The sequence below is a fragment of the Gouania willdenowi genome, chromosome 21 (assembly GCF_900634775.1).
Source record: "Gouania willdenowi chromosome 21, fGouWil2.1, whole genome shotgun sequence".
Taxonomy (NCBI): domain Eukaryota; kingdom Metazoa; phylum Chordata; class Actinopteri; order Blenniiformes; family Gobiesocidae; genus Gouania; species Gouania willdenowi.
Genome location: NC_041064.1, coordinates 19,675,399 through 19,702,429, shown reverse-complemented (window position 1 = coordinate 19,702,429; position 27,031 = coordinate 19,675,399). Strand labels below are relative to the sequence as shown.

Sequence of the window (27,031 nt, the reverse complement as noted above, 5' to 3'; positions counted from 1 at the left end):
AGTGATAAGTTGTGCCAGTTCAGATACTTCTAACTGCATTTTATTTGAGCTAGATTTATATTTGAGAAAGTGAAAGTATAGAATACAGTTGTTTAAGATAGTTTTGTGTGTGTGTGTGTGGTGTTATAATTTGAAAAATAATAATAATTATTAATAAAAAACTATTTTTTGATCAGTATTTTTTCATCATAATAAATTATTAGACATTTCAGCGGACCCCATTTGAATTCCAGGCGATCCCCACATGAGGCCATGACCCCAGGTTTGAAAAACACTGTATTACATGATGATGTTTTTTAAGTGTGCAGGCGTAGGGGGTACACGGCTTCAGGTTAAATGTCTGAAGGGGTACGAGACTGTGAAAAGTTTGGGAACCACTGCTTTGGCGTGAACGTTGCATCTAAATCATAAAAAAAAATCAGCAGCGAGGAATGAAGAAGCCACACCCAAAAAACTGTCATTCTGTATATTTATTGATATTAAGACCACTGATGGTGAGTTAGTCAATAGTCAACAGCATGGTGCAATACTCCTGGAGTGTCTGGTGACCCCATGTGTAAGCAAAATGGTATTACAATGTACTATTTACAGAGTGTTGGAAAACATACATTCACTATTAAAAAGCAAAAAGAGCCACAACAGAATACTAAACAAACATGAGCATAAAGTGTCTTTCTTACTGCCTCACATTCAGGGTTACAGAGAAATTTTAAGCTTGGAATAAAAGGGGGGGAAGGGGTCGGTCACACTTACACACATTAGATAGGAGATAGAAAAAAAACAAAAATTATTTGTAAATGGACCGACAAAGTAAAAATACACAACCAAATGAAACAACCACATGCTGCAGTGCGCTACACTCTCAACAAAACAATAGCCACGATTACTTTTTTCCAGTGCAAGCTAAAGTTTCTAAAAACTAAACAATTACCGTACAGATTGATAGCACAAATTGTGGATTCAAAACACTACATCTGCACAGGTGAGTATATCATAAATTACATTTCCAGTTCCTATATCGACAGATGATTGTGGCAGCTTGATCCCCCCCCCTTACACAGAATACTGCAAGTACTAGAAGAACACCACCAGTCCTGCTAACGCTGACGTTTCTCACTCTGACACATATTCCAACAGGAATTCTGTGTATTTACTTTGTCAGCCAAAACAACAGGGGGGAAAAAGTGCTCAATAATAATCAAAACAATTAAAAAGTCATAATTGGATAGACGAGCTGCTCTCTCGGTTGTTCTGTTTGTGTTTACCGGTGGTGTTTGAAAGAATTAGCTTCTGCTGGCAGGTGTCAATACCAGTTTCTCTTATTTACTGACCAATTAGGTGCATTATTGAGACTTCACAAGTTTAATTTATACACTTTCTCTCAATCCAAAGCTAAAACTTGTTAAATCTTTAATGGTACCCCACCTTAACGTTTAATGTGCTGAGCTTGTGGGCGAAACTTAAATCTGATCGATACAGGTATGGAATGCTGTTTGAGCATCCATTTTATATCGATGATATCAAATAAGTTAGGCTTTGAGAAAAGAAAAACTCAGAGGGTTTTTAAAAAAACATATTTTAAGTCTACTACCAGTAACACAAAATGATCTACTAGTGGAAGATTTGTCTGTACTTGCACGGTCTACTACTTAAAGCTGATATCCGGAGTTTCTGAGAAACGCCTCGATGTCCCGCCCTAAACAGCTTCACTTCCTCCCACTGCATCTGCCAATCTACCAGAAGCCGCGCCTCTACATTTTTGCACGCTTATCGCAGAATATAACAAAATCTCATTGATATACAGTAGGTCTACGGGTCAGGTATAGAGCCAAAATCATATTTACCTGTTTGCTGTTGTGACCTCGGACTCGTTTCCGTGCGCAGTTCCGCATTTACTTTGATTGACAGTCTCAAAAACAGGAAATCAAAGCCTATTGGCTGGGCGTACTCGGCGATGGTTTCCATTTGTATAAGGGTATATATATAGGACGAAGGAGGGACTTACATACATTATGGGATATGAATGACCACTGGCAGTAGACCATAGTAAAATACTAGTTAGATATTTTTTCACATTTCAAAAGAATCATACATAAACATAGATTTCTCAGAAACTCCGTATATCAGCTTTAAGGGTAGTACTAAATCTTACTAGTAGTATTAGTAGACTGTTGTTAGCCTGCTAGTGGTACTAGTAAAGCTAAAATATTCACTAGTAGTAATAGTAGACCTGATGCAAATGAAGTAGGAGGGATTATAACCAAATCCAGCTCCTTGATTGGTTGTAATGTTTTAGAAAGCCAATGGTGAGCCTGAATTAGCTTTTTCCCACCCTCTTAATAGCATATAAGGCTTACTAGTACTAGTGACACATGTACTTACACACTAGTGAAACCTAAATTGAGTAACGCCAACATCAAACGTATTCTCAAATGGCTTGTCATACAATAGTCCTTGGAAAATCTAATGTAAAACTACTTTATAAGTGATTAAAAAATCACATTTGGCTTTATGGTGCATGAATTGGTAAATTTGGATCTTCATCTTAGTTGATCCTTTATTATGGAGTACAGTAAATGTCTAATACACACCATCTCGTGAAGGAAACTGGATGATAAAATAAGCTCTATCAGCCTTATGATGTCAAATCATTTATCATTTAGTGTTTTTGCTCTAAAACACTAACTTAGAGTCTCATTATTGAGCATTTGAAGGGATAAAAAGTTGATAATTATTCATGTAAGTGAGGGTTTTATCGTAAACATTTGCATAAGAGGTCTAAGTTAATTCTGTACGTCTAATTAATGAAAGCTTTCACAAATGTTCACTTTGAGTCATAATTCATTATCAAAGTTAATCATAACTATTTTGACAAAAATAAGCTCCTTTGCTTCATGAAAAAAATACTCTCCTTCATTTCCCTTATTCCACGTCAGCACATGCAAAAAGTGTCTGCACAATAGGAGTACACAATAAGGAGCAACACCAAATTCTGGTGCAAAACTAAATCTATCTAATAATAATAATAATAATGGTTTACTACCACGTTTTCATCGTGTCATTCTGTACAAACATGTGCAATGACGCTGTGACCACACGAGAATCAAAGTTCACCAACTCCAGACGTACATTTCATCAGCTCAGACAACGCGGGTCTACATAGCTATGATGAGCTGCACTGGTCCGAGATATATGTGCAGATGAGCAACTTCTACATCAAGCGGCAATACGTGTGTGCGTGTGTGTGTGTGTGTGTGTGTGTGTGTAAAGGAATGATGCTTTACAGTAGATATTACAGGTGGATCACAGGCAGGGAGGCCAATTACACATCCGAGTTGTGGATATTCCCCTTTTTTTTGTTTCATCGTTTCGTCATCTCCCTGAAAGAGAAACAACAAAATCACAAGCTTTACATTTTTAATCGCTGATCAGGTTGTCGCCCCTTTCCTGATGACGGTCTATCTAAACAAATCATGTGCAGTTGTTTTTTATGTATATCTTCCTCGTTTAAAGGTGCAGTCAGCAACTCTTATAAAAGTGACTTTTTGTCATATTTCCTAAAGCAGTCACTATGTAAGGACAGCTTTACATCAAACTAGTAGTTTGTGTGAAAAAAACAGGCTCATTGAGTTCCCCCTGCTGCTCCTGCAGCCTTTGGCAGATTGCCAGAATGCACTGTGACCGAGCAAAAAGAACCAATCAGAGCCAGGATTGTGTTTGATGGACTGTCTGACAGCTGTTGCTCACAGCCCCCGCCCTTTTCCCGGAGCTAGAGCGCCGTCTTTTTTATGTGTAAGGTCTGGAGGAGTAGAAGATGGAATTAGCAACTTTTCTGCTTGAAAGGTAATTACTGCAGCTTGATTTAAATTATGTTTGATGTGTAATTGTTACACTAGAACTCTGTGGTGCATGTGTTGTTCATGTGCGCACAGCAGCCTCCGTTTGGGTGCAGTAAGTGCAACACCGTGTTGTTGCTGCTGCTGCTGAGGTGTGTGCACATAGAGAGCGAGAAGTGCTGCAGTAATATGCTTTTAACAGAGCATGTCATATGACTGTGATGCTGCTGTCGGACTAACGTTAGCTTGTTAGCGCCTCAGAAGGAGGGACTTTGGAAAGTTTGGAGGCAGGGCAAGAGAGCAGCGAGGAGAGGGAGGGGGAGAGAGGGATCTGAGAGTTGCGTACTGCACCTTTAAAAAAGGGACCAACACACTTAAATGGACCAATGTGTTTCCTGAGTATCTGCACTCGGGGAAAAATATGAAGAAGAAAAAACACTTTTATCCTTTCTGTCAGCTGTCTGTTGGCATCATCTTCAAATCCAAACCCCCTAATGGTACCGTGTCAGATCATTATCTCTTCACTGGGTGTTCTGCATGGACGGCCTGGTAAAAAAGTATGACTAATTTATTCTCACCTGCCATGTCACATCAGCTAGACCATCTCGTACTGATTGGCTGTGATGATCCTGGACAGACAGCAAGCCAGCAACATCCCAATCAGCTGAAAGAGGAAGAAATTATGTGTTTTTAGTGGAAATAGAAAACACTGCTAAGGCTCCTGATGTTTAATCATTGAGAGTTGATTAAACCTTATGTAATATGTAAAATTATGGTGCAGCTGAATGCTCACACAACACAACACAACACAAAAGCCACAATGGAGGTAGAAATCCACAAAAAAAGAGTGAAGTTAACAGAGGTTGAATGATCCAAGAAGAAGAGGTTAAATCTTAAGTGAGAATCGAACAAATACAGGCAGCAAATCCTATATATAGGATCCTATATGTATAATCTTATATGTATAAACTAAGTAAGTATATGTAGTTTATACATACTTAAAATTTGCTGCAAGTATTCCTTTAATTCTAAATTCTGGTTAAACTCTTCTTCATGGATTTAATCTTTATTAATTCACTCATTAACCTCTGTAACTTTATTCTTCTTCGTGGATTTTTTTCTTCCGTCGTGACCTTTGTGTTTCGTTGCGAGTTTTTAGGGCCTTTTTTTGTGTTGTGAGCTTTTAGGTTGTCACTGTGAATGAGAACTCATTCTCAATGACGCACCTGATAAAACAAAATGTAAAATATATAAATGAATGAATAAATAAATAAAGTTTTCACACTTGCACATATAGACCACTGTTTTAAAATGACTTAGAATTTTCCTTAAGTGTAATGCGTATAGTTGCAAATATCATGGAAATAACCATATGCTCCGAGTGACCATGAAAAAGGAGCAAGCGGGTCAGAAAATGGATGGACAACTGTATGCTGATATCCTAAATGATCATTGTTTTGTCTTTGATTTTTTGTTTTTTACTGCAAAAACCTCCTACGGCTAAATTTGATGCACTGGTGAGCAGAATGTGGCCTGCTGGCCTTGACTTTGACATATTCCTGTGTAGCAGCTTAAAGAGAAATGGTGAAATCACTGAAAAAGTAAGAATAGAAGATTAGAGAGAAAAACCAATCAGAGAAAACTGCTTGAGTCCACTTTTCAGTCACATTAGTAAAGATGCAGGACTTCTTTTGTCAGTATAGCTACTGTTTGATAATAACTGCTCACTTTGGGTTGACATACAGTACATACAGTACATATGCGTGTAAACATGAACTGTTATGCACCATGACAAGGACCTCTAAGCCTTTAATATTGAACTTTCTACCTGTGAGAAGGCAATTCCAAAGGTCACTCCTGCAATGATGGCCATGTTGGTTTCCATAAAGGAAGTGACGAGATCGAAGCAGCCCTGAAACACACGAGGGATGTTAGTTTGCTGAGGGTCTATACAGGGAAAGGTTAAATGTGCAGACAGGGGGGCAAGTAGGGCCTTAGGGACAATAGCTGAAGCAGTTATTAGAGTTGGCAAAGGGAAGCAAAATTGGAAAAGTTAAAAGATGACATTTAAATACAACTGGACTGCAAACTCACTGGCTGCTGAAGAATAGCCGAGTGAATGTGAACCCAACACTGACCTGGTGGTAGACTTTGCTTGGGGCTAGAGTTGCATTGCGGAGGTCTTCGGGGTTGCAGTCGGAGGAGTTAAAGCAGCAGCTGGGTGGGATGCCATTGGAGGGGTAGTACACGCTAGACAGCCAACTGGTGTAGTTATAAACTCCACAGCAGCGCAGCTACAAGGACCAAACAGAAGGTTGGATTGATTCTAACTCAGAACCAACAGAATTGTTTGGAAACAAAATGCTTTGGTTGTGAAAATTTAATTTTAAAATTACAGAACATAATTATTGCTTTTGTTAAGTCTAAGAAAAAAAACATTAAAAGCAAACTCATTATATATATATATATATATATTCATATATACTCATTTGAAACGTCAAAGCACCTCCATGACAGTAGGTGGCAGTAGGAAGCACAGTAGAGCTGATGTCACTTATTTTAAAGGCAGTGGCTATCCGCATGGTTGCCGTATCAATATATTGACATTCTATCCGTACGCAGCGCCCCTCATTGGCCAGTTTAGGTCACGTGGTAGGTCAGTCAATGGCCAGTTTAGGTCACGTGACTAAGACTAAACCTAACCCTAACGCTAATTATTGTTGCGATATAGGGTTATAACCTAACCCTAACCCTAAGACGCTACGTACGTGTACTTCGGTAAACGTACCACTAGCAATGGGAATTGTCCGTATGGCAACCGTACGAATAGACACTTCCTATTTTAAAGGTGTGCAATGAGACATTTCTTACAAAAGCTTGAAAAAATATTAGATACTTAATACCTCAAAATACTTTCTATATAAGTATGCCGGAAAGTAAAAAATACACGAGTCAAAAACGATGAAATTAAAAGTAGTAAAATGTGAATGAAACTGAGGAGGGGACGTTATTAATATCTGTATTTAAAAATGAGGTTTGTATAAATGCTGCAAGCTTCATTTGTTGGTAGCTCAGTAATGGTCGGGTAAGCAACTCTGTATTTAGTTGTTGATGTAGTCATCAATAAAATGAATCAGACCGCTCTAGTGTCTGACAGTATCTAATCAATAAAGCTGGCGGTGATTTCTACAATGATTTATTTAGTGATGATGGGTTTTTTGAGGGGGCAAACTGAAGCTTATTTAAATCTGTTTCTAATTTATACTGCTGTAAACAGGAATTCAGGTGAAGAGCCCAAATCTTGGGTTCTTTTAAGTGGAAGTTGTGGTGATATGTGCACCCAAGTCTCCATGATTATGTAAATATCACACAGGAATCAGGGAAAAAACACAACAACGATAAATCATCATCCATCAGAGCAATTTTCACATTTATCAGGAGCGCATATACCTTATTCTGCAGGTAATCAACAGCACGACTGGCCTCATCCTGAGCGTTGTAGTTCAGCACTGCGTCTGTGTATGTTCGGCGGAAGGTTCCCTTTATCTACACGACACCACAAAAATTACAATCACTTTCACACAAGCTTAGAGGGAAGGACAACTGTTGCATGTTGACTTGTGTCCTGACCTCATGACGAAACACGAAACCAGAGATCCCTGCCACCAGCTCAGCCAAGAAGACCAGCGACAGAAACATGGCGTACTACAGACAAAGGAGAAGGATTGACTGTGCATAGTTTGGATTGGAAAACCACTGATTAAGGTGAACATCATTAGTCTATGGATTACTCACACACACACACGCACACACACACACACACACACAAACATGCACAAGTGCACACAGGCAGCATTAATGGAACATAGTGCACCCAATGGATATCTCATCGCTCTCAGCAGGATAGAGGTCAACCATTGCCCCCTCCCATGTATCATGTGACCTCAGGCTAATTAACCAGTATTTGCCACAGCTCTTACTCCCTCTGAAACCCGACACCACCTACACACAGCTACACAGCAACACGCCTATTAGTCCTGTGTAGGAATAAAATAAAACCCTAATGAAGTGTTATTTAACCATTTCATTTCTCTCTTTTTTTTTTTTTCCATTTGTTTTTTTTTTTAATTTGTCATGGTGGATCATTTGTCATTGAATTAATATAGAGAACATGCAAACGTACACAAAATTCAAAATAATATATTTTTCAGACAAACATTTGTTTTAATGTTTTCTACATTGTGGTCATGTACATGATCAGCCAGTTTGTGATCACGATCAATTGGTGCATCCTTATATTGATATAATATATAATATTTCCAGTATAATTATTATTATAATTACTACATGGGCCTAAGTGCATAAGTGTGTAATTTATGGTTGTTAGAACATTTCATAAGCCATTTGAGCATCAGTGATATCACCCATAGGTAAGCTATAAATAGTTTAAAATAATGACATATTTTAAATCTACCAGTAAGTTCTAATCAGGCACTGGTGCACCCAAAACCTTTACTAGTAAAACAACATTTTTCTTTACTAATACTACTAGTACGCTTAAAATCGTACTAGTAGTACGAGTAGACAGTTTTTAGTCTCCTGGTAGTACGAGAAAAATACAAGTAGACCTGATGCTAATGAAGTAGGAGGAATTATAACCAAATCCAGCTCTCTGATTGGTTGTAATGTTTTCCAAAGCCTGAATTTCCCCACCCACTTATTAGCATAAAATGCTCACTAGTGACACATTTTGCTTCATTAGTAAAGTGTACCCACGCACTAGTAAACAAACATTTTGTAAATGTACTTGAAACTTGAGTCACAGCTGAACTATGGGTGATATTATTCATTACTGTTGCATTTGATATATACTGTATATATGTCTTTTACCTCTTCTTAAGTAGATATTTGTGTTTTAATTTCTTAAGATTTTATTGTTATTCTATTTTAATGTGTCGTAACACCATCCCAAGCTACTACAAATTTTGTTGTATGACTTTGACAATAAAAAGCTATCTATCTATCTATCTATACAGCTTTCCATTCACTTGGATCATTGACCACACCTTTAACACTACTACTGTCTATTAACATTAAATAGTGTAGTTAATGTTCATTTTTACCACTGGCGCTAGTGTAGAAGAGTACAACCAACTTTGTCAATAGTCATTGGTAAAGTAACTCAAACTGTTGTTTTTAGACTAGGGGTGTCCCGATCCGATATTGATATCAGATATCGGTCCGATATCAGCCAGAAAACAAATATCATATTTTATCGGACTGCATCTAAAATCTCCGATATATTATATATTGTTTTTTTGGATTTATTTTTTCAATATCTTCTATTTTATTTTTTTTTATTTATTTGATTCAATCATAGAATATTCCTATTCTAAAAGGTTAACTATATGCAATCCATTGGTTTATAATAAATGGGTCTGTTTTCTTAACAATGAAGTCTTTTACAAAAAAAGTAATAAAAGTACGTATGATTTGTGCTGATATCATATCGGATCAATATCGGTATCGGCCTATACGCAAGGCTGCAATATCGGTACCGTATCGGAAGTGAAAAAGTTCTATTGGGACATCCCTATTTTAGACCATGACATTTTTTTAAAATTGACACTAAAAATAGCGATCACTGTTCAAGTGTTACATTTGCGACGCCCTGAGTTAAAACAACACTGTGTTGTGTGTTCGTTGTGTAGATGCTCACCAGCTTCAGCATCCATGGGCTTCCTCTGCATGTAGCGAAGCATCCAAACAGGCCAAAGACGATGATGACGGTCCCGGTGCCGATGAGGACGTACGGAGCATTGGTGGAATTGTCGGCTATCAGAGAAATATACGGGCCCAGCATCAACTTCCCCCATACTCCCACAGCCAGAAGGATGGCTCCGGTTATCTACAGTGGGTTGGAGAGATGAGCGTAAAAGAGAAAGCAGAGGAAGACGAATGAAAGACCTTTATTTCTTGGCAGGAGTACAACAGGAATATTTTAGCAGCATTGCAAAGAGGAAGAGGAGGAAGAGGATGAACCAAGAATATAAAAAGAGAGCAATTAGAGTAAGGAGGTGGAGACAGAAGACAGAAGGCGTAAATGTATCTGGAGTACAGAATGAACGATCACCTGCTTTATGAATATTCCTGCAGACACGCGTAGGTGAGAAAAGAGAGAGCAGGAGGACAAATCAAAGACGCTCTTTGATCTGTGGCGATACGCTTCCTCTCTCTCTCTCTCTCTCTCTCTCTTAGCATTTCAAATGTAGCCTTTGGATGAAAGAGTGTGTTGCGTGAGGCAGCTGAAGCGGTGTGTGTCTCAGCCCGGTGTTTCCCTGTGGCATCAGAGAGCGAGCAGTTTGTGAAGCGGCTGCTGATGAAGCGGCTGCAGGGAGGGGCTAACTCATCATCCTGACCTCTTTCCTTTAAGGCGGCGGCCGTTTGTTGTCACGCTGTCTAGTCCTTCCTGTCTGTGTAAACTATCTCTATAGCCCCGGATACTGAAACTAATGAAAAGGAAACAGGCATCCCACTGTAAATCTCAAACATCTGAATATTTCATTGCTTCGTCCAAGGCTGCACTGTTCCCACACACTGCCTGTGTTTGAAAGAGTTTCCCAAGCTTCATTTATGGTTTCTCCATGTGCTCATCATGTGTGGACAAACCCTGACAAACAACCAGCCTCTGGCCATCCTGTTGTTCAAAGCAACAACAACAACAACAACAACAACTCTAAACAGATTAACTCTCATAAAGAACATCATTACCATCTTTAAACAGGCACATTTGTTATGATTTTTTTTTCTATTATTATATCAACACATAAGACAGACGGAGGCAACTGGCGGCCTCGGGCAAACACACAAAATTGCTCTTTAAAAACGTACAAAATTACAGAAAAATATACAAAATGCAAACGAAAATACACAAAAAAACAACTAATTCATCCAAATCACCCCAAAAACACACAAGTTGACAACAAAAATACTCAAAGAACAACTAAATTAATCAAGATCACCCCAAAAACAAACTAGATGACAACAAAAATACACAAAGAACAACTAAATTAATCAAAATCACCCCAAAAATACACAAAGAACAACTAAATTAATCAAAATCACCCCAAAAACACACAAGATAGCAACAAAAATACACAAAGAACAACTAAATTAATCAAAATCACCCCAAAAACACACAAGATAGCAACAAAAATACACAAAGAACAACTAAATTAATCAAAATCACCCCAAAAACACACAAGATAGCAACAAAAATACACAAAGAACAACTAAATTAATCAAAATCATCCCAAAAATACACAAAGAACAACTAAATTAATTAAGATCACCCCAAAAACAAACTAGATGACAACAAAAATACACAAAGAACAACTAAATTAATCAAAATCACCCCAAAAACACACAAGATGACAACAAAAATACACAAAGAACAACTAAATTAATCAAAATCACCCCAAAAACACACAAGATGGCAACAAAAATACACAAAGAACAACTAAATGAATCAAAATCACGTCGAAAACACACAAGATGACAACAAAAATACACAAAGAACAACTAAATTAATCAAAATCACCCCAAAAACACACAAGATGGCAACAAAAATACACAAAGAACAACTAAATTAATCAAAATCACCCCAAAAATAAACAAAGAACAACTAAATTAATCAAAATCACCCCAAAAACACACAAGATGGCAACAAAAATACACAAAGAACAACTAAATGAATCAAAATCACGTCGAAAACACACAAGATGACAACAAAAATACACAAAGAACAACTAAATTAATTAAAATCACCCCAAAAACACACAAGATGACAACAAAAATACACAATAATAACAGAACAACATATAAAACAATAACAAAAAAAGACCAAATCACAAGAAAATAGACAAAAATGACAATAACCTAGCCTAAATGGCAACAAATACACACAAAATAAGAAATAATTTACAAAACAAGAACAAAAATACACAGCCCCTTTTGTTTTCTGCTGTGTTGATGCTCAGATTGGTCATTATTCTAAAGGCTAGTGTTGATAATGTAGCCCTCAGACAGAAAATGTGCTGTGAAAAAGGTTTGCTATTAAACACAAACATGGCAGCTCAGTCCCATTGGTGTGTGAATGTGAGGGTGAATGAGTGAATGAGATGATATGTAAAGCGCTTTGAGACAACGTCAGTGTAGGGATAAAGTGCTTTATGGTTTTAACAATGCTTACTTTGTAAATCATCAGGTCCCGGAACACACACCGGGTGTTGTCCCGGCAGTAAGAAAGAGACAAAAATGTCAGGGAATACATTTTTTTAAAGGGCCTTTTATTAACTAAATGGGCCAATAATATCACATGAATACAAGCAACCAATTAACCTACATGTTTAATAAAAGAATGATGAATCAGCGTTAAAGAAGCAAAAACAATCGCCCGTTACGGAGCGCATCCACTCTGAGTGACAGCTGTCAAAGCTGCCATGTTTCAGCACCAAGGACAGCGCAAAGTTACTGCTAATTTAGCCACTCATCACAAAGGGCACTAAACTTTCACAACACAATTACCCACAAATACAAAATATTTACCAACTTTTACGCCCATAAGGCCATAACTCACCGTATAAATCAGCAGCACAGTAGAACATGTGCTTACATTTTATTTGTCCAAACAGCCAAAATAACAGCCATGGCGCCCTTTGCGTTAGCATCATTGCTACAGGTGATGCTACTCGCTATGCTAACTGCTGCTTTTTCCGCGATTTCCACAGAAACAACCTTGGACTTCTTTATCTCAAGCTTAGCTTCACTTTTTTTTAGCTATTGTCTTCCAAGCTGACAAGAGAAACATTTTATGCGCAAAACCATACTTTAGATGTAGCGTGGGGGCGTGGCCTGACTTTCCCCTCTCTTCTTCACTCACGCTCAGTTTTTACATTCAATTTTGTGTGTACACTGACATTTCCAGTGATTTTAACGCAACAAAAAATACAGCTGTCCAAATATAATACTTAAAAATGTAATCAAAACACCTAAAAGCAAATGAGGTGCTGGAAAAAATAAAATTAAAAATGAGGTGCTGGATCTGGGAAGTGGCCCAACATAAGCTCTGGGTTTAAAAAAAATCTTTTGTGTGAATTAATAATCTCAGTCGGCAAGGAAGCTTCACCATGAGAGGAGCCACTACACTCAATGCCACTAAAAAATGCACGAGGCCCCCTCTGCAGTCAGTGTTTGGTTTGCCTTTTCAACCAAAGACTTCTGCAGCAACAAGCTTTGGCTGTGAATAAGAACCTGAACTTTATGAAGGGAAAACTTGTTCAGAAATCATTCAAGCACAATGATTTTTACGCACAGGGGAATGGCGACCTACAGATTTTACTCTTAGCTTCCATATTCCAGAGAAGTTTACATCAACGACTACCAAGGCAAATTCCTTGTACTGTCCTAAAAACTGTACTTGGCCATTAAAACATTTCTGATTTTTCTGATAATCATATGAATAAACATAGTTTAAATGGACTTCATATTTAGTTCTCCTCTCAAGGTAAATATCAGTATTTCTTATGTGTTATATGGTTAGGAGTTATAGATAATAGAGAGAGTGACAGCTGAAGTCAACTCCTACACTCTCTCGGTCCTGCTGCACTATATCAATGTTTAATGACGAATAACTGCTTTACAAGATAATATATTTTGAGCCTGCGATTTTCCGTTTTAAAATTTCCCTAATTCCGCTTCATGCTTTACCCATTTCCGCGTCATGTCCCCGTCACTTTACGCTTTTCCGTTTCACATCTTTCCCTGATTAGATGACTTTACTGCCTAATACATTTGCCGAAATAATAGCAAATGTGCTAAATTGAGTTAATAGAGTCAACTACTCTTATTAATTTTACATTTTATATCCTTCAGAGAGTTGACGTGAACAGGATGGAGGATGGTTACGCTATAATCCCAAGAGAACACGTTGCATAGACATAAGCCACACTGCTAGACCTCCAGCCCCTGTTAAAAAGAGACAAAATACCATGGAAATGTGCGAGTAGATCCCAAAACATCATTTGCGAAACTTACAATTACCACCAACTGAATCCCCCTCACGTTTTGCACAAAATCCTACACAGTCATGTGCTTGGAGACGTGTCACCGGGTACACTAATCACCAGTTCAGCTAATACACCAACAGCTAAACCTGTCTTTGTACCAGAGCGTTTACAAGTGTTGAATGCAGTCATAATAATCTGAACCACTTGTTTATCACAACGCGTGGAAAAACTCACTTCAGATGAAGCTCAGTGTGTATTTTCAATCAGAGGGAAACATGATCAATAGTCTCACCATAACACTTGGCGCCAGATTTTGAACACAATTACGTGCGGAATTGGACATTCAGGTTCTTTTATCACATTTTCAGAGGAAATAAGTGTGTAAACGTTTGATATTGTCCCAAAACATGCATGTGAGGCATTTCCGTGTCACATTGGGGCCAGATTTAATATAAAGAGGGAATGGGGGAAAAAAATGGGTTAGATTGCTTTGTCACTTTCACTTTGCTTTCTCCATTTCAAAACATGGATTCATTTTGTTTTCGATGATGTTTGCAGATGACACAGTGATCTGTAGTGAGAACAGGGAGGAGGTTATGGAGAACCTGCAGATACAATTACAATAGTCTACTTAACTGTTCTCTTATTGGCTTTCTTAAAGGGAGGTATCATGTCTTTTTCCGGCAAATAGTACCATTCTATTGCATACTCAAATAACTATGCTAATCACTTTTTTGGGGGAAATGCCGCAAATATAAAAAAAAAAAACATAAAAGAAATTTCCCTCTGCAGCACACAGTTCATGACGCTTCGATTTTGTCTGTCTCTTTAAGAAACTCCAAGCTTGTCTGACGCGCCCATGAACACTCCCCCTTCAGTACTCATACAAACACGCATAGATTTTGTTTACTTCTGTTTTTCTGTGTGCTGTATTTGGCTACTTTCTACATTTTTACATCGCTACAATACTTGAATGATTATCAAAGTGAGGAATGCTAACGTACCGATGGAGATCTCTGTCACCAATACACACGCACGCTTACCCGAGCTGCTGCGCGTACATAAATGAGTACAGACAACATAACCATGGGTTTATTACAAAAGTATTTAAAATAAGTAAATTAAAAGCTAAATCTGCAGAGATGGGTGCACTAAGGAACTAAGGAAGAGAACATGGGAGGGGGAGGGGCCTCGTCCCCAAGGCAGAGCCTCGTCCCCTCGAGCAAAACAGCAGGAAAATGGCTGAGATTTAAAGATTACTCAAAAATATGTGAATCAATCTGTGCAACACTGGAGGTATGTTTTTCAGGAGGGAATGACACAGTAACATGATATAAAGCTAAAAAAAAAGTGATTTTTACATGATACCTCCCCTTTAATAATTGTTCTGTCAGACATACAGTATTTCCGAAGGATTGTGCATGAGGGAAAGACACGCAGGACGTTTCCTGAGCATGGGTTTGTATTGTTTTAATAAATGAGTCAGACTAGCCTAGGACTATATATGACTTTGTAGTTGAGGACCACTCACTGGTCAAGGACACAACCATGGCAGACCATAAAACTGTCAATGCAGTTATTTAGGTTGATTAAAAAAAAAAAAAAAAAAAAAAAAAAAAAAAAAAAACTTGTACAGGTTTAGCCCGACTGCTTGGAACTCCAGATGGTCCACTTCCAATGTTCATAAAATAGATAATAAAAAGCACTCTGGGATTCACCTATATGAATCCATTCATCATCAAATATTTCTGTATGACAGTCTCTGAGTAGACTAAAAAGACATCGCTGACTATAGATATGGGATGAACTGCTTTCTCCTGACTAAAACTCCATTAGAGCTATTATTTAATCATATTCACTGTCATTGTTAACATGTCTGCTGAGAATCTGTTTGCGGTCCGATCACGGGTGGATGTTATTCATGGCTAATGTTTTAGATGAAATAACACCCGACAGCTAAACGCACTTCATCACTTTGTTGAGGCAAAAATCATTTTAAAATCCAATAGTGCCATAAAGCATTTGCGGTCATTGATTTGTGTTGCCCTCAGCAGGGCAGTGCAGAGGAGTCTATTGTCTATTATCTGACACAAAAACACACAATTTAAATCCTAAGTGCAACAAGTTCCCGAATCAAATTGTTTAATACGAGTGGAGCGCAGCAATCAATTCACAGTCTGTCACTGTGATGTTTCAATTTTCATTCAAAAGGTTTTCTCTGAGAATTCCAGTTCTGAAAAACAGACACGGTGAGTTTACTGTAATCTCACAATCCTTCTTAAAGAGGTGCTGAATGTTAGCAATCGTTCAATGGGTAAATGGAGCGGCACAGTAATAGGTCTATTCAGTTATAGCACTATATATTAACATAAAACTATTATTTAAAAAAAAAATTAAATAGAGTTGTACTCTAGTAGTTTTTATTCAGTGTTTTTGTGACAAATACTGACAGCAGTTTGGAACTAACACTAACCCTATAGCAGGTACTCTACATTATTTATTCCAAATACATTTTTAATAATATCAGTATTTTAAGCACAAGGGTGTTTTTCTCTGTCAAAATGAAGAGCCCTGACATGGTTAACAGAACCCTCCAGTCCAAAGTCTCCATTCATCCAACGTTTTTTAAAAAAAGGTTTTGATTAAATGTTTAGGAGAAAGTACAAAAAAAAAAAACAACACTCAACTTAGAGAAAATGTTACAATTTTAAGGTTAGTTTTACATTCGGGAAAAAAGTTGATGAACAATTCCCAAGCAAATGTTTACAAGCAGTTAGTTCATTTCCCTGAATTGTGGCTATTTTTTACCAACCTCTCCTGAAGTTCTGCTTATGTCTGTGTCCACATGCAACTTTTTCACTTCCAATACAATACCTAAAATGCTGCTTTGAGAACTCCCTGATACCAATATCGATACGACCCAATATCAGCAGGAATCACACATACTTTTTTTATTATTTATTATTTGTTTTTTTTAGTGTGGAATGTTAGAAAAGGCCTGATCAACTGGTATTACTCAAACTGAGAACAAAAGTCAGCAACATAAGGTTTTGGAAGACCCTGAAAAATCCTCAATAAAAACAATTTGTATTGATGTATTTTTGTTTTCTTTGTGGACATTTATGAAAGATTTTATTACATTTCTTGACAGTAATATTAATATATTGTATTTTTTAAGCTAAGAAAAGAGTAATCAGTACTGCAATCATCAGCTTTGATAGTCATGAGTTCTCTTGCATTTTATTTTATATTTAAAATTATTTAACTACTTAATTAAACTGATTTTTTTTTTTTTAGTAAGGTGAAATATATAGTTTTATGAATGTTTTCATGCTGTTTTAGAATGTGACTTTTTTTTTTATTGTACTAATGTTAATAGATTTGGTTTTTAGTATGACTGTTAACAGCTGTCCAGGGGCAGTAGATGAAAAATAAACATTAGGCTATCTCTGGTACATTTACTGTAATGTTGATGAATGTACATTGTCCCTGTCAAATAAACAACTAAAAATAAAATTGTCTACTACCTAAAGGGTTTTTTGGTTCAGAACGCCTTGAATAAATGACAATGAGTAAATTGACTTGAAAGTGGTTGAAGGGGTTGTTGTGCTTGGATTATGGCTTGGAATGTGTACAAATCCAGGTTAAGTTGAGGTTTTGTTTATTCAGACAAGGTTTTTCAGGAATGTTTCGACTGTAAACTGCCAGTCTTCCCTAAGAGTTCTGCTGATCGCCTTTGATGGTTGCTTTGAAGTTTCGATTGACTTCCATGTAATAGTTCTAGCGAGATTCATTTTGTCTTCTTTTTGAACAGTATGTTAAATTGAGGTTTTGTTTATTTAGACAAGGTTTTTCAGGAAATTTTTGTCTCCCGGCATGTTTCAAATTCGACTGTCAACTGTCAGCCTTTGTCAGAGGACTTTTTGAAACTTCAAAGGAACCATCAAAGGCGATCAACAGAACTTACAAAGACTGGCAGTTGACAGTCAAAACATGTTGGGAGATAAAACATTCCTGAAAATCCTTCTCTGAATAAAAAAAAAAACTCAACTTGAAGGCACACCGTGGACTTTTTAACCTAAAGAGTTGACCCATATGAGTTATTTTAAATGATTCCTCAGGTCAGGCATTCCTCTTGAAATACCGCCTGAATGCCTGGAGAATGTTTCACTTTATGACAGTCACGTGACCACGGGCTCGGATATATATAGTTCCCACGTGATGTCACAACATACGGGCATTTCCCTAGTTTTGTGTCGGGTTAACTGGTGCACTTATTGCTGTGATAGTTGAGTTAAACGTGGATACTTTAGTAAGGGAAGTCGGCAAGTCAGATCCATAACTTCGGGATAAGGATTGGCTCTCAGGGCTGGGGTGCGAAGCACTCTTCTCCCCGCTGCCGGAGACGCGGGCTTGCCTCGCCGCCTACTTCCTGGCCTCGCCGCTGTTGTCGGCCCCCTTTGACAGCGGTCAGGGGGGACGGGCGATCCAGGGGGAGCGCCACCGAGCGGTGGGGAGAGGAGGGCGGCGGTGGCGGCTGCTGCTCCAGCCCATAGACTGTAGCCACGGCAGGCGTCCAGCCCCGCTTCGCACCCCAGCCCTTAGAGCCAATCCTTATCCCAAAGTTACAGGTCAACTACTGTCTGCATACACAATCAAAAGACGAAGGGAGGCTAGCCCAATTGACTGTTTGTTGATTTTTGCGGCTGTGCTGCGGCGCTTGTGGCTTCTAGGGGCGCTTGACGTGAAAGTTACTGGTCTAGCACCCCTAGTGGCCAAAAGTTATACAGTGTGCCTTCAACATACTGTACATACTCGATGGAACTTCACCGTGGGTCACCTGTAAATATGTGGTAGAGAAAAATCCAATATTTTTCTTTCATATGCAGCACAATCACACCTGAACAACAGCCAGTGGATGATGAAAAGACCTGGTACTAATGTTCAGAGTATTGAATTAGGACCTTTCGGATCATTAATAAACAGCTTTATCATCAGTAACAAATGATCATTTACTCTAAAAGCAGCTCCCAAATACAGATAAGGAATCACCTCATCGGTGCTAAAGTGTTAACTTTAAAGCCAACTGGGAAATCAAGGCTGAATAGCAGCGGCGAGTGATCCAGACCTCTGCTGCTGCATCTCAAACAGTTCAACACAGCTCTGGCTCTGCTCTCCCCCTCCTGCTCGCCATGTTTGAAATTCAATGCCAGGCACGGCCACGCAGCACAACCAATCACCCTGCTTTTCCTCCTCCATTCCCTGCTAGAAAAACAGAAGGTGTGATGACAAAATATGTTGGCGAGGAAACAACACAGACTCCACCACCTGCTCTGCATACCACCATCCTGCCCGTGTGAATGATGTCCACGCTGAGGACATCATTATTTGCCACGACAGGCTGCTGACAGTGAAACCCTGTCCAGGCGTTGAAGCTGTTTCTCAACTTTGGACCGCGTGCCAACTTCCACCCCGAGCCGAGCGGATCCATCGAGCTACGCAACCTGTCTGAACTCTGCGTGTCTGAAACCTGAAGCTGCACTAAAAGACCATCCAATCCAGACTAAATATAAAAGTTCCCTATCTGTGTCCCACACCTCAGTTAGTCCTCTGTACTGAGAGGCTGCTAAAGCTTTGACTTTCATCTGCAAACTACTTACAGATTGCAAAGTTGTTCAAGGCCATGCACTGAAAGTGTTTTCCCTTCCAGCAGCTGGGGGAGCTGCCGGAGGTATAAACACATCTTACTGCTGCTGCTGTTAAAAGATAAAGGACACAAATAGAAAAGCAAACAAAGTTTATGGTTGGACATTTTTTTACATATAGTAATTACAATTTTGTGATTAGAAGTTATGGTTGCATAACTCAGTATTAGTGATATATTTGGATATTTAATTCCACAATAATCGTATCAATCGAAAAAAAAATGTCCAAATCGATTTTTTTAATCATTGCGCTAACATATGCATAGCACGTGTCAGTGAACATCATACCACGGTATAAACTACGTCACTACTTAATGCATTTTAGCTTGGAAGTTGTTTGCATTTTATTTACATAAAACATACTGGACACATTTATAGATGTGTGTGATTACTTTTTAAAAAAAATAATTTAAGAACTTACAGAATCAGAATCTCTTGTAGAAGCAAACTTTTAACGTTTCTGAAAAACGTAATTTGACAGTTTGATAAACATGCCACTTGTTCTTAATATTGGTACTTGGATAACAGTTAGTTGCCATTTACTTGTTCTCGCAAGTTTTAAAAAAAAATGAAATTATTGTAATTATTGATATTGCGATATATCGCAATGTATATCACATTGTTCAGTATTGGGATATATCACAATATATTGTATCAAGACATGCAAATTGTGAATCGTATCGTCAGATTCATGGCAATGCAGTAGTGGTCATTTTTACTAAACTTTATATTTATATTTCAGTATTTTAAAAAAAACAGCTTTTTATTTTAATTGGGTGGAGTATACCGTATACATAAACGTTACATGATGGGGTGTTTTATTCAGAGATTAACTGTAGATCCTGAACTAAAACTGTGTGGACACTGTTGCTTTAAAAATGGGCAATTGTAAGGCTTTGAATTTGTATGACTAATGCCAGTGTGGGATGGTTGGACCTTGAGTTTAATTCAGCGACTTCTCTCCTGTGAAATTCCTTCACAAAGCCTGTATTGTGGTGTTATTTTGTGCTGAGAGGACCTTATTGATCCAGGCTGTCTTTCACATATAGGTTTTAAACGAAGCAATTTGACTAAAATTAAACCTAAATGCATTAAACTAATTCTCAAAGAAAGACACTCTATCCTTGTCAGAATATTTGGGACCTGAATTAACTTCATTTCTAAAGTAAACGCAGGCCTACTAATGATCAAAATAAGTCAATATATAATATGAACCTCCCAAATAAACCTTTCACACACTGCGGTATTAAAGTCTAGCTCCTCCTCTGGGTAAAGACTAACTGTCACAATAGTGCAGGAGTTAGTCTTAGTCAGCAGATGAATTATATTGCGATGGAATACACAGTAAACTGCGTTTATTCTGTATATGGCTGCAAAACGGAAGGCCACAATATCTGAAAGATGGTTATGAATGCCATTCCTTGATAAAGGTTGGAAATCCTGGTTATTGCATACATGTAGATTCAAATTTGATTCACTTTGCATCTGTGCAATGTCTTTATTTCTGCATAAATGAACAGGTCTGCAACAATATTTACATAAACCAGTGGTTCCCAGCCTTTTTTGGATCGTGAGTTCGTGACCCCAAGAATTACTTTTTGACCATGTTTGTTATACTGTATTACAAATACATATTATTATTATTATTAATAATAATAATAATAATAATAATATCTAAATTTATATTTGACCAAGTAACAGTATAGAATACTGTTGTGTGAGATTGTGTGTTGTTTTAATTTAAAAAAGGACAAAAAGACGTAGTCATAAACATCACCCGCAAGATTGGTTGTCATTATAACACAACATTTTTCCTAAATGTCCTAAATCTTACAGAACTTAGATATATATATATATTTATATAAAATCACGATCTTAAACGGTTTCTAAGAAAAGCTGTCCATTTTGAAGATACCTCGAACAGAGTCCAAGAAATGGAACAAGGGCAATTAACTCTGGAAAAATTAACTCCGTGCTTCTCATTTTCGAACTCCAAGGTATTGATACCCTGAAGCCACACACCAAATTTGGTTATCGTATCCTAAACGGTTTCTAAGAAAAGCTGTCCCCTTTGTCGATACCGCGAACACAGTCCAAAAAAACGTGAAAAGGGCAATAACTCCGGAAAGAATTGATACCCTGAAGCCACACACTGAATTTGGTAATCATATCTAAAAGCTGTCCCCTTTAACTCGGACGGACGGATGTACAGACGGCGCTCAAACCTATGTCCCCCTTCACACTTTGTGGCGGGGGATCATTATAATTAAAAATGTATTTCTATTTCTAATCAACAATTACTTTTTTTTTTTAATCAATTACTAAACATTTCAGGTGACCCCATTTCAATTCCAGGCGGCCCCACATTGGGTCCCGACCCCAATGTTGAAAAACATGGACATAGACTGACTGAAGCTCGCAGATGAATGCGTGATTAGTTAAATGGGAGGTATGGTAAAAAAACATAACCGCACCACCAGCGTGGACGCACAGTGCAGAGAGATGGGCCTCATCACACACACGCACACACACACACACACACGCACGCACGCACACACGCTACATTTCTATCGTTAAACGGTGAAAACGTCGCACTTTGTGGATCCATCGTGTTTCTCCGTGCGAACAAAGGCGTGGATGATGCTGGCTCCGTTCATCATCATCATCATCATCATCATCATCAACAACAACAACACAAAGATGGGCTCCGGTCGTTTTTCCGCAGGGTGGTTAGGGTTAGAATAAACACCAAGAGGGAAGCATACGTACCCAGAATACGAACGAGTAGACGATGAGGAGGGTTTTAAGGCAGGTGATGACCGGTTTGGTCTCCATGGTGGATTGTGTTAACGGTGTGATACAAACTGCAGCGGAGGGAAAAGCGCTCCCTGTGTGTCCGGTGCTCTGTGTTGTAGTGCGCCCCCCAGCGGTGGATCCACATAGCGTCACTGCACTGACCACCTGCAGGTTCACAGCGGGGCGTCCCACTTATTTCAGACTTTAGATCAAGGGTCACTATCTGTATAGTTTTAAGGGCCAGCAGTGAGGAGAAAAAAAAAGACATTTTCATGCTTTCACTTTAATTACACATTTTTATTTATTTGAAATGTTAAGACAAAACAATGCAATTCTGTGACACAACAAACCATTGGGGGGAAAAAACTGAAATAATAATAATATAATATAAAACAATATAACACCTACAGCTGCAGGTATAGTGCAAATGTCCTGAGGGAACAACACTGATGCAAAATGTTAAAATGGAATCTAAAATTAACAAAAATCTTAAAACCAAATAACACAATGTGCAAACAGCACAATAGAATTATATAACAATAATTACTACATATGCAAAAAAAAAAAAAAAAAAAAAAAAGGCAATGTAATTAGGGAGGTAAAATAAATAAAAGAAAATGCAATATAATAGCATAAATATGGGCAGAAGATCAGCAGGTATAGTTACAATTTAATTTAATTAAGAAAAAAACATGTAGATTGTTAAAAAATGTGTTTCGAATGTATTATACCTTTTAATGAATTTTTTATTATTTTTTCAATTGGGCACCTCTCTAGACGATGACACCCTAGGCGGCGCCTGGGTTGCCTAGTGGCAAAGCTGGCCCTGGTAACAGTTATAGGAATTGTTGAGGTTTCAAGTACATGCAACACTTTTTTCTCCTACTTTAAGCAATTGTTTAATTTCTTCTACATTTGATTGAAAATCCACTTTGCATTGAAAAAAATTTAAATTGTATATATATAATATACCAATGACCATAGATATGCAACACTTAAAACATTTGTCACAATGTTTCAGTGAAAATAAACATTTAAAAATGGTTAATTTAATACAAAAACGTCATCAGCAGTATTTAACTTTACTAAGTACCAACTGCATATCTCATGTATTTATCTTTGTGAGTTTGAATCCTGAAAAGTATCAGATTTTAGCCGACTTGAGCTCCTGAGGACACCTCAGATGGTCCATGCGGGCTACCTGGTGCCCACGGGCACCGTGTTGGTGACCACTGTTTTAGACTTTACTTCAGGCTCAGTTTGAACTGAACTTAGGAAAATATTTCCAAAATAAGCCTTTTTATATGCTTGTTTTACTGTAGACATGCACCAGATCATTTTTCCACCCATCGACACTAAATGGCATGAATAGAATAAGTCAGGGTTTTTCAACCTTGGGGTTGTGACCCCATGCAGGGTTGTCTAGAAATATAATGGGGTCCCCTGAAATGTCTAGTAATGATAAAAGGTAATAAAATACTGATTCAAATAAAACAAAAATGGAATTCAAATTTTTTAAAAGTGTATTTATTTTTCACTATTTTGCACAGCTAAAAAAAATTAATAAAAAACACATAATTCAAAGATTCAAGGATTTTTATTTGCCATTATGTGCATGAACATGTAATAACATCCCCGAGTTTCCCGTTAAACCCTTAAAGAATATATAGAGTAAAACAAAAATAGTATAAAAGAATAAAAACAAAATAACACCAGTAATTTAAGTAGAATATTAACAAAACAATACAAACATACATTGATACACAAAACAATAGTGACTGTAGTAAAGATCACTAGTTTCCCACAGGTTCTCTCTCTTTTTTTACTGCACCTCCCTTCAGTATACTTCCTTGTTTTTTTTCCTTTTTTTTTTCTCCCTTGATTGGATACACCTGGTCACTGCTTATTTAAGATGGCACTCACCAGCACTCAGGTTTGGATCCTCACATGGGGTAGCAGTTCAGCACTGCATCGAGGGCAATCATTTCATGTGTGTTTTTTCCTACCCTCGTTGCCTCTGAAGAAAGAATAAACTTACTGAACCATATCCAGTCTCATTGTGTGAAAAGAGCATTATGACCCGAGGCCCATGGTGACAGCCCCCTTTCACCAGAACCCTTCGTTACATGGTCCTTCGAACCAGAACTTCAGCTGCCCTGATGAGTTCATCTTTACTTGGAATAAGCCGGGTCACTTTTCCTACTGGCCAAAGAGCTCTTGGTAGTTGCGGATCAAGGATCATGACGACAGAGTTCAACTTCAACTCTGGTTTGTCCCTTTTCCATTTCTGCCGTATTTGTAGTGATGGTAGGTAGGATTTAGTGAAATGTTTCCAGAAATGGTCAGACAGTATCTGTGTATGGCGCCAACGCCGTCGACTGAGGAGTTCAGAATCTGGATAAGATACCAGAGGGAGTGATGCGTCGTGTCGTCCCATAACGAGAAGGTTGGGGGTGACTGGATCAATGTCCGCAATGTCTGAAGATACATAGCCAAGTGGTTTTGCATTAAGGATTCCTTCGATTTCAGTCAGAACGGTTCTCATAACCTCTTCAGTGACCATCTGTGGTGCACAGATGGTCACTGTGGTCGTTTTTAGAGCATTCTTGACTGAACGTATTTCCCGTTCCCAGATTCCACCAAAGTGGGGGGCATGAGGCGGGTTGAAGCGGAAGTCAATTTTCCCTTTAGCTAATACTGATTGGAGAGTGGGACAGAGGTTGTTAAAGGTTTCTTGTAATTCCTTATTTCCTCCCATTAAAGCTGGTGACGGCCGCACTCTGGATAACTTTGCCCTCCGTGTTCAAGCATTAGTTGGTCTTCTTAGCACAATGGAAAATGAAGGACAAGCTGAACTTCTCTGCGGTTCTCATGTAGATCGGCTGCTTGAAAAACTGCCAGCAGAACATTCCAGTCGCTTCAAACGCCATGTATGCCGCAATCAGGATGTCCTAAAATACGACTTACAAATGTTTTCATCTTGGTTACAAACTGAAGCTCGTTGTCAACCTAGAAAGGAAAACTCCATCTCATCTCTCAATCAATATAAACACCCATGTAAATCAATACCAGCAATGACAACAATTCTACATGGCACAAACAAACCCAATGAGACCAGACAATCTTCAGAGCTCCTTCAGATGTCTACAGCAACTTGTGCATATTGTCGTTCAACAGACCACCACATCAGTAGATGTCCAGATTTTACTGTTCTAACTAAGGATCAGAAGATCAATTGGATAAAGGAGAACAAACGTTGTTGGCGCTGTGCTCGGACTCATCAATCAGCAAAGTGTGATCTAAAGAAATTCTGCGCCACCTGCAAAAGGAGACATCTGCAGATACTCTGATGTAAATCAGAGAACCAACAATTTTTCTGTTCCTGCTGTGAAGACACTGTACCTTGACAGACCAAGTGACAGTAATGGTGTCCTCCTTAAAGTCGTCAATGTGATTCTCCGCAATGGTGACCGAACTTTAAAAACATATGCTGTTCTCGATGATGGTTCACAACGAACCATTCTGCTTCAAGCAGCTGCTCAAAACCTCCACCTGGTAGGACAATCAGAAAATTTATCATTAAGAACAGTTCGCCAGGAGATTGAAACTCTTCATGGTTCATCTGTCAGTTTTCAGATCTCTCCCGCTGCACACCCAGAGAAGACCTTTACCATCCAAAATGCCTTCACTGCAACCCAGTTGACACTTTCCGACCACACTTATCCTGTACGAACCCTCCAGCGAAAATACAAGCATCTAAAAGACCATACCTATTCAGCTCATCAACTGGTAACAGTCCAGTACTAAAGACAAGGGACATTTTTTTGTAAAGCACATTTTATACACTCCGCAATCCTTAAAAGAAGTGTGACCTGAGGTACTTAACTTAAAATAATCAATAACCAAAAAATAACTAAAGCAATATGAAAACCAAAGGACACAGATACGTTTGTAAAAGAAAGCAGAGACAGTGCTTTTAATATATGCAATTCAAAGTTTATTTAAAAGACCAGGAGTAAGCATAAAATATTAAAATATTTATTTATAAGGATTAAAAGTGTAGGTTAACATGACCATATTAAAAGTACAATTAAAAGGTAAAACCTTGCAGCCCCTGGGCCAGAACCAAACGAAATCTGAAAAAGGCAGATAAATATTAGAAAAGAACCGAACAAGAATGGCTGGAGAGGAGGAAGCCCCACCCCAAACAAAACAGAAAATGCTACTCACAAACACACTAAATAACAAAAATCCAAAGCGCAAAACAGAAAACTAGCCAATTCCCCCTCCCAAGCACACCCAAGGGAAAAAGACTAAAAGACCCAGGGACTGCTAAACATAACTGGTGTAGAGCTAAGGATTTCTAAAAAAAATACCAAATTATCTCTAATTCGACCAAAAAGAATCCCTAAAAATTAACCCTAAACAAAACAGTAGCAGGCTAAAATCTGCAATTAAAATGGAAACAAACATTAAAACCCAAATACAAACAAAGTATTAAAACGCTTGTCCCACCTTAAAGTTGCAATAACAAACGGTGGAAAATAGCTGCCACCGGAGTTCTACAGACGCTCTAAAACCAGAAAGGCAAGTTAAGAACAGATTAAAATGCTCAAATGAGGGAGAA

General features: G+C 38.2%; 1 protein-coding gene across 1 annotated transcript; it reads right to left on the bottom strand.

Annotated features, from left to right (window-relative positions):
- Positions 1-3,359: 3,359 nt before the first annotated feature.
- Positions 3,360-25,334, bottom strand: tspan7 (tetraspanin 7). The gene is made up of 10 exons (XM_028436194.1): positions 25,235-25,334; positions 24,812-25,101; positions 22,378-22,569; positions 9,556-9,744; positions 7,467-7,541; positions 7,287-7,382; positions 5,975-6,130; positions 5,665-5,748; positions 4,415-4,500; positions 3,360-3,380 (listed from the first exon to the last, which is right to left on the bottom strand). The coding sequence occupies exons 1-9, from the start codon at positions 25,332-25,334 to the stop codon at positions 4,432-4,434; spliced, it is 1,251 nt and encodes a 416-aa protein (XP_028291995.1). The 3' UTR covers positions 3,360-3,380; positions 4,415-4,431.
- Between the last annotated feature and the right edge of the window lie 1,697 nt (positions 25,335-27,031).